Genomic DNA, 9,304 nt, shown 5'->3' on the forward strand with positions numbered 1-9,304 from the left:
ATTTGACAGATTTGTTTCAAATGGAGATTTTTATCTTAATAATATTAATTCATTATTAATGGAAAGTTCCGAAAAGCCAGGAAGTTATTAACAACAATGGCGAGTGAATTAATTAATAAAAAAGCATCGTAATACTAATTTAATATTAATTTAATAAAGTATTTTTTTCATCTTTTATTATCATAAGTTTCAGAGAGAGAGTTATGCCGATCATGTTTTTATTACATATACTATGTTATTATTACTAAATTATTTATTTGCAGCGTTGATCAATAAATAATCAATATATAAAGCTTAAATTTTACTTTACGTCTTGAGAAAAAGACTGACAAAATATTCGAATAATCTTACATTTAAAAAAAGAGATTTAAAATATTTTTATTTCGAACATTGATTTATTGATTTTATTAATCATTTTGTTAAACAATGAATATAAAAAATTAAAATTTTAATCAATGTTTTCCATTGCAATCTCTCATGTTTAGATATATTTCATTCGTTATAATCTCCAATGCATGTAATCCTAATCCTTTTTCTAATCTTGTTTTTGTTCTTTTTTCTCGTTTCAAAGATCATCAAAATGAAAAGATGCGAAAAAAATGTAGTATCCCTGAGACAGACGCCGGAGAAACAACAAGAACAAGAACAAGAGCGATTGCAAAAACAACAACAGACCATTGCCGAGGAGCAGCTACATCCCTTCCTTCAGCCCACCACGCCCGTTTGGGGTGATAGAATGGTGAGTAATCGTGCAACCCCTCTCCGATTGAGCTTCATCTCCCTACTTCTTTCTTCCTTTCCGCAATACGCGTCGTGTACTTTATTCATTCTCTCCGGACCCCGTCCCCTTTTATATTCAACAAAATGTCGGCGATGGAAGTCGTATATCGATGTTTAATCAATCGAGTTTTCGAAGTTCAAACGTGTAATATTTTTTTTTGCTTGCACCTATTACGTTTTTTATTTTTTATCTCACCGAATATATGTTAATGAAATAGAGGAAGTAAATTTTAAATGTTGATTTGCAAATTATTCAGAATATAAGATCAAATTTTCATTCACTGTCACTTAATGTTTTAGAAGATTTTTTTAAAATATGAAGTTTTTTATCTTGTAGAACGTAGGTAATTAAATCATTTAACTCTAAATTTTTAATATATTTATTTTTTGTAAAAAAGACTTTCTAAGAATTATTTTCATTTTTTCTATAGGGTGAACAACCGGCAGAAGAAACTAATAACAATTTCAATTATTCGTTCACCTATTCGAATCCAAGCATGTCCGATATAAGAACGTGTGATCTATCGTCTTCGAGGAATAATAGCTTATCATCTATATCCAGTTTAGCCGAGAGTACTATGAACAGTATTCATTCATTCAATGATGCACAGTTACCTAGAAGGTGTAGATTATGTTCCTACGTTGCGAATTCCAGGTATAGTATTTGATATTAATTTTTTTATATATAGTTTGTTTCTATAGTTGTGCTATATAGAGCTATATGTAGCGTATTAGAAGGTTAGTCGGTTGAAAAAAGAGAAATTTCAAAGAATAAATAAGTAATATTGGAAAAATAAATGGAAGATGTATACAAAATGTACATCTTTCATGTTATTTGTACAAATATAAATTAGATTATTCAATATTCCGTGAGTATGATAATACTTTGCCATATCCATATGCGTTTTTAAAAATATATTTTATGAAACTGAAAAATATCTATTGTTCTGATTAAAATTAAATGTAATGACCTCTCTAATTGCATTACAATTGCATATGATTGCATTCGCTAACCTCAATAAAATAGACTATTATTGTTTAAATTTAATATTTTCAGAGAGCAGTATATTGAACATGTAATTACTCATTCCATGTTTACAAAAAATTCATATGTGGAAAATGACAATTTAAACGAATACATTGATGATGAAGAATTCGAAGATTCCAGTAATGAATTAGTCAATGGAAAGAAGAGAAATAAAGTTTCCAAGCCGAAACCATGCAGTAAATGTGACTTTATGGCGAAGACAAAATTGGCACTTTGGTTGCATTTACGTCAGCACTTCATACAGGAAGAATGTTCCGGTTTCGTCTGCAACTCGTGTCCCTTCGCCACCACGCTCAAGCATCATATGACATTTCATTGGTTTAGTGCTCATGATGATTTTAAAGCATACATGTGCTCAGAATGTTCGTATGCATGCGTGAGTAAATCGATGTTAACTAGTCACATGAAAACGCACTCCGAAGTCTACCAGTACAATTGCGGTAACTGCTTGTACAAGACTAAATTCTGCAATGCAATGAAAAAACACCTAAAAGATAGTAAGCATCAACCAGGCTTGGTATTGAATCCAGACGGTTCGCCAAATCCATTCGCTACTATCGACGTTTACGGTAATAAACGCGGACCCAGACGAAAGACGTTTGTAGAAGAAAAGAAAGAACTGATAGAAACCATCGAAGATATACCGACAAATTTAAGAATGACTCACCCGATCTCATCGATTTCAACTCCGTCAGCTTCGGTTTTATCAATTCCAATTTCATCAACTACGATCTTAGACTTGCCGGATTCAAATACGGATCAGCCATTGGATCTTAGTATGTCCACAATGACAAAAAAACAAAATCAATCACAGTTGGCCACCATCAGTAACTTTTCAAAACGTAAGCGCAAAGCGGTAAAGTTAGAATATCCCACAATAACAATAAGTGAGAAAAAATTTCACATAGACGACAACGTCACGCAAACCCAAAATATAGATCAAACCTGTACGGAATCCTCTCTTTCACTTCTAACGGCAAGTCAATCTGATCTCCAGGAGACAAATATGATACATAATATAAATATATATAAAACATCATTTATTTGTTACCATTGTTGCATTATTTTTGCGAGTGAGATCATGTACGCAGTACATATGAGTTTTCACAAAGTTAAAAGCCCTTTCACGTGTGCAGTGTGCGATCGGAAGTGCACAGATCAAATTACATTCTTTTTACACCTCATTCAAACAAAACATGAATAAAAAAGATGGCATGCCATATAGATTACTTAGGAAGAGAAGTAAACTAATCTAGTCAGAATATAAATGTATTAATTAGAGACATGTACAAATCATCGGTAAATTAGTTCCTATTTAAATATATTTAAAAAAATATTTAAAAAAATATTTTATAAATGTAATATTGCCCTCTAATTTTGGCGTCATTAGCCGAAAACTGTGGACTGATCTAGACTCATATTTTCATCCGATTGGGAATCGGAACATCGACGTTGAGGGATTACTTTAGCAGAAAGATCTTAGCAGAAAGATGATCATTGGCATCAGTTGTTAGCTACGTGTTCTATATCATTGAATAAATATCTATAAGCATTTTGCACAATAAACGGGAAGTCTGCCCTTGTTCTTTATCATCTATGTTTAAACGTGTTGCGATATTTTGGAACAAAAAGCGAGATAAGACGTTAAACGGATTATTTCATCAAGCGACAATTGCTCGTTAATGTTTGGATTTATTCTGTTCTCATTGTTCATTTCATTAAACAAATTATTCAACGTAATAGCTATGACTAGAGAATGAGGTGACTGGAGTTGATATCTGGACTGGCGATCTTTGAGTTGATATCTGGACTGGCGATCTTTGAATTGGCTCTGGGGACGGACAGGTATTCAAACCAGTATAATTACTGGAAATTTAATTGCTATTATTGTGATAATGGATACAGATTTTTATTTGAAAAAGTCTCATAGAATATTTATAGAAACTATTTATAGAGATTAGTTTCAAGCCTGATAATGATAATAGAAAAAGACAATATAAAAAGGAACTGGTTTTCCTTTCCTTCAATAATATTTTTCTAATAGAATATAGAAATTTCGCACAAAAATTTGTATTAATACAATTTTTAAAACATTAAAAATTAGTGTATTCATATAAAATTAATCGATTAATTTTCATTAAAATTTGATTTTAATGACGATATAGAGTTCTATCAGCTTTCTCTGAAATTATATAACTTTCCTAATATCTATATCAAACTACAGATTGAAATTGAAATTGAGACTGAATTTGACTAATCAAAGCAAAGTTTACTAAACTTAATATTGGTATTCTTTCTTCTAATTTGTTAATTTCGATCTTAATCTCAATACCAATATCTAGTCTACGATACGAGCATAGTCTGATATGGACATAATGTTATATAATGCAAATTTTTTGCACGAAATTTCTTCTCGTACCTTACGCAACATGTGTAATTGTAATAAAAAAAGTGTAATCACAAAACTATTTAACTAGTGTATTATTAGACTGAATTGTGTTTATTTCTCTTGATTTCATACATACTACATTACTTTTTTTTACTATTCTTTGTCTTTCTACATTATTATTATTATCTAATTGCTGATCTCTTCTTTCTTTTCTCGCAATAATATCGATTATTAAAATAAGAACAAATATGTACATTATTTTAAAATGCTTCGACTTTTTTCTGAATAGAAAAACAGAAGAAAATTTTTGGACTTCTAGTATTATATTTTTATATTTCTTTTGATAATTCAACGATTCAGAATAAGATACATACACCTATGTGGTGCAATTTATTTAAGCAATTACTTTTATTCTTTTCTGTTGAACTATCGATATTATGCGAATTTCTTTGCATGTAAAGATCTAATAGCGAAATGAATATATAGTTTAAGTACAATATTTTATATTATTCAGTATTTTATTCAAGTACGTAGCTATTCTCTCTTATATTTTTCTTGTGTATCAACTATTTTATTATTTTTGCCTTTTAGATTGTTCAGACTTTGGCATAAAAATATTATTACAATAATTACATATTTATCATCATCAAGAGATTAACACTCCTTTATAAAATTTATTGCATAAAGTAATAAAATTTAAAGAATTGAGTCTAACAAATATTAAATATGTAAATATGCTACACGTGAGAGTGTATAGATTATAATCAAATGCATGTATATCTTGTGATAAATTTCAAAGTATTGTACTTATCAACAATTCTTTGGTAGCTAATGGATAGTAATGTAAACAATTTTAAATTTATATAGATCGAATGAACTCAAGTAACGATCAGATCCTATCTATGTCAAAATTACGATGCGTTTAGTACATTGCGTCATACTTTATTTAAAAACGCGATACAGGATACACGATCAGGAACGTAGATGAATGTGTTAAGAAACGCTCAAAAACTTTTATAAAGACGGTGTGTATCAAACATATAACTGCTTTAAACGTGTCGATGAATCTGATCTTCCTGACGGAAAATTGATCTATAATTAGATTGGATTAGATTAGACGCTAATAAATAGTTGTTTTATATGTCATGTGCAATATTATAATATTATTGAATACAAATTCTATATATTGATGCAAATTCTATATATTGATTTATAATCAATATTGTATGCAAAAATAGATATACAATGATAAGAAGAGCTCATGGCATGCAATGCATTAATTCTTTTTTTAATTTGCAGGCATAGAAATCTAATAGACAGCTGCATATGCTAGCAAATACATAAAAAAGAATTAAAATAATATTTTGCTGAAAAACTACAAAATATTCAAGTTTATTTAATTATATAAATTGTTAATTGCTTTCGCATGTCACGAGCTAACTTTGAGTGAACAAATAATAAAATTGAACTCCCAAAATTGCAAAATTTATCAAATCAGAATCAAGACAAATATAAATTGAACTTTTTTCGTGAAGTTTTAAAAATAAATTAGACCGAATGTTCGAGCGTTATTACAAATATTTTCTGAGTTTCTACAATATTTTATTAGCTAGAATTCACATTGTCCATTTATTTACTCAAAGTATACCAATACAAATTCTTTATAAGTTATTTCCAAGATCAAATTAAATTCTTTTGCTTAGCACAGTGGTTCATTATATATATATCTACGACATTAATAATAACCAATTATATCGCTAGTATAATATTAATTAATGTCGTATTGATATAAAATACAGTTAAAAGTATTTAAATAGTTATATGCACATAAAGTTATAGTTTTCACAATAGAGAACTATCCCGATGACATAAGTAATTATTATTTAAATATCAAAATCTTTGATACAGTAATTGACGTTTAAACCAATTGTAGTCGTAAACGAGAAAATTTTGACATTTTCTTCCTTTACATATAAGTATATACCGAAGAATTAATAATATCAGAAATAATGCCATTTTAAAATTGAATATTTTTCTCATTTTTAATGATCAATAAATTGGCTTCAGAAAGCGAATCAGAAACACGTTATTACAACGAAATTCAAATTTACCTAATAAATTATTTATTTGTTACTGCATTCTATTTAAAAATGAGACTCCACACACTTTATATCAATTTCAGAGTTTAAAGAATAAGTTCCTTAAGTTCAAAGAATTCTATTTTATATAATCAAAGCTTTGCAGATGTAATTATATTTTTACTAATGAAACACTTCTTGTTAAAATTTGTATACAAGATCTAGAAATTTGATGTCAAAATTGTATATTAATCTTCGGTGTATACACACACACACACACACACACACACACACACACACACACACACAAACACATATATGTATATATAAATATATATATATAAAGAATTATATTAGTTATTATATAATTTATGTATTTCGATTTGAATTTAACACTGCTTGTAGTTACGAGATTCTTTAATGTCAGTACGCTTTACATATTCAAAAATAATTATTTACAAATTACATTTTTGTCATTTAAGACATTTTTTATTATGTTCATATATATTTTGTTGAAACTTTTCAATAAAAAAAGGAATTTAATACGTATCACAAAATTTTTTCTTGTAAATGTTTTCCTAAAATTTAAATTAATATCCTTGTAATAGATTTTTACTTATAAACCTGAACACACATAATAATGCACCTGTATTTGTTTCTGTTTTGTTCAATATACCACCATGTTTTGTGTGATACTTTGATAATTTCAATTTTATGTATTATTGATGTCATAAAAGTCTTACATATAATTTATTACATAAATTGCTCTAGTTATATCTTAAAAGATATAGAAATTGCGTGTATATATATTTTTAGTATTTAAATATATATAAGGCAAAATAATTATTTTAATTTTTGTTTGGATAAGAAACAAAATATTTATCTACGTATGATGTCAATGATACAAAAATGTACGTTGTTCTATAAATCTAGTAAAATATAATGTATATCGATATACATGATAATAGTTACTGACTAATTTTATCATAAAAATATAGTACAATAGAATATATTTCTGTTAATTATTCGAGATAAAATACTAAAATTTTGTTTTTTTTTAACAAAAACAAATATAAGATATGAATATACTACTTGTGTAATAAATTTTTTTAATGCTTCCTGTTTAGACTCAAATTGCTGTGTGACTTCTTAACAATCCTTGAGGAGTATCATGTGCAACATCGACTACCTTGCGTTTGGAATTGTATTCTCAATAGAAATGTTGAGAAAAATGTCACAAAATGGATATTATAAAAGTTTCTTTGAAGCACATTTACATCATTCATATTGAAATAAACAATCTATAAAATTTTATGGATATATTAGATAAAAACGTGCTTATATTAATGTCTTATAGTGAATTCGATCAGAACTTTGCATTATTAAGGTAAGGTCGCATATTATAAGATAAATTCCTAATATGAGGTTGCGAGATTTCTGCTAAATTAATAAAACACATATGTTTGATTCTATCATGAACTTTTTACTCTTAGTGTGAAGTTTGTTTAGTAGAAAATTCATTATTAGATCATGTGTGTAGTCGTTGCAAAAAAGATTTGTAAAATTGAATGTTGTCAAACTTTATTGTGTTTAGAGATTTCAAATTTTGTTTTATAATTTAAAATAAATATTGCATAATAAATCAGTGCATGTAGTAATCAAGTAAAATCGTATATTCATAGGAAAACGTGATATAGCGATTTCTTTAACTGTAAAGATTAGATTTGGTGAAACACACTGCAAGGCATGGAATATAAGATACTCAGGATATTCTTAGCTAACATGAAAGCATCTAAACAATTTAATATCTCAAAGCATTCTTTTGTTAAAATTACACAGCAAACACACACATACACACACACACACATACACACACACACTCACGCACGCGCGCGCGCGCGCGCACACACACAGATACACACATCGAAAAATTGTATAATTATTGTGCATAACATTTAAATTCTTTGTTCTTACTTGTATATAATATAATAAAAAAGTCTATAAAAAGCTTATTTTTATTTTTTTCTTAGTTTTCTGTTATGAGATATCATCTCGTACAAAAAATCCTCTCATATTAGGAATCTTTTTTCTTAACGATCAAAATCGGTACTTTTCTGATAAAAGTTTCACATACTATAAAGTATAATTATTATCGAGACTGCTAACTTTTGGCGATAAAACTTATCTAAATGTATTTTCCATAAATTTGTCATGAAGGCAGAAATTCAGGTTACATTCAGGTAAATTAAATAAATTACAAGCCTTTTTAAAAGAAGGAATCTATAATAGGCGATTTTATTGTATCTTATAGTGCATACTGGTGCATATTAAAGATTGTATACTGATTTAATTTGAGTGTTAAAGTAAAATGCAAAAATTTCAAATTATATTACGATTTTCACGACTTAAAATACATATCTATACATATTTATATTAAATACATACTTTTATCGTCAATATTTGTGTACGATGGCTTTAATATGCATCGGTGCATATTGAGTATGTTCAATCGAATTTGCTGTTAGAAAAATGTAAAAGATAATTTTGAATAAATATGAAAAAAGCGTGTATCATTCGATTATACAAAAAATTACACAGATTGGATTTTATTTTTTAAGTAGAACATTTTTTAGAAACTTTCCTGAGTTTGAAAAATAAAAACGTTGATAGATACATTTATACTTTTATAAATTATATAAATTATATACGTATTTGTATAATTTTATATATTTTAAATAGTACAGTTATATAATATTAAAGAAAGCAAAATATGTTTCTGTTAAAAAAAAATTACAAATATCAATTTGACAGCTTCGAAAGGATGACTTTAACTTTGAAATGACATTGTGTTGGTTACATTTCTTCTTCGAAACGACTTAAATCAAGATCGATAATATTTATATATACATGTCATTTTAAAAAACCACGGTATGTGTTCCTATTTTTGATAATTTATTTTTATAGAGAAATTATTGATTAAGGTATAACTCTTTGTAATAATTAATTATT

At 27.5% G+C, this 9,304-nt stretch overlaps 1 protein-coding gene across 1 annotated transcript; it reads left to right on the forward strand.

The window, feature by feature from the left end:
- Positions 1 to 580: 580 nt before the first annotated feature.
- LOC108690947 (protein hunchback-like) lies at positions 581 to 3,032 on the forward strand. Its single transcript, XM_018198503.1, has 3 exons — positions 581 to 751; positions 1,212 to 1,435; positions 1,838 to 3,032. The coding sequence occupies exons 1-3, from the start codon at positions 581 to 583 to the stop codon at positions 3,030 to 3,032; spliced, it is 1,590 nt and encodes a 529-aa protein (XP_018053992.1).
- The last annotated feature ends 6,272 nt before the right edge of the window (positions 3,033 to 9,304 follow it).

This window comes from Atta colombica, unplaced genomic scaffold (genome assembly GCF_001594045.1).
Source record: "Atta colombica isolate Treedump-2 unplaced genomic scaffold, Acol1.0 scaffold38, whole genome shotgun sequence".
In the NCBI taxonomy this organism is placed as follows: domain Eukaryota; kingdom Metazoa; phylum Arthropoda; class Insecta; order Hymenoptera; family Formicidae; genus Atta; species Atta colombica.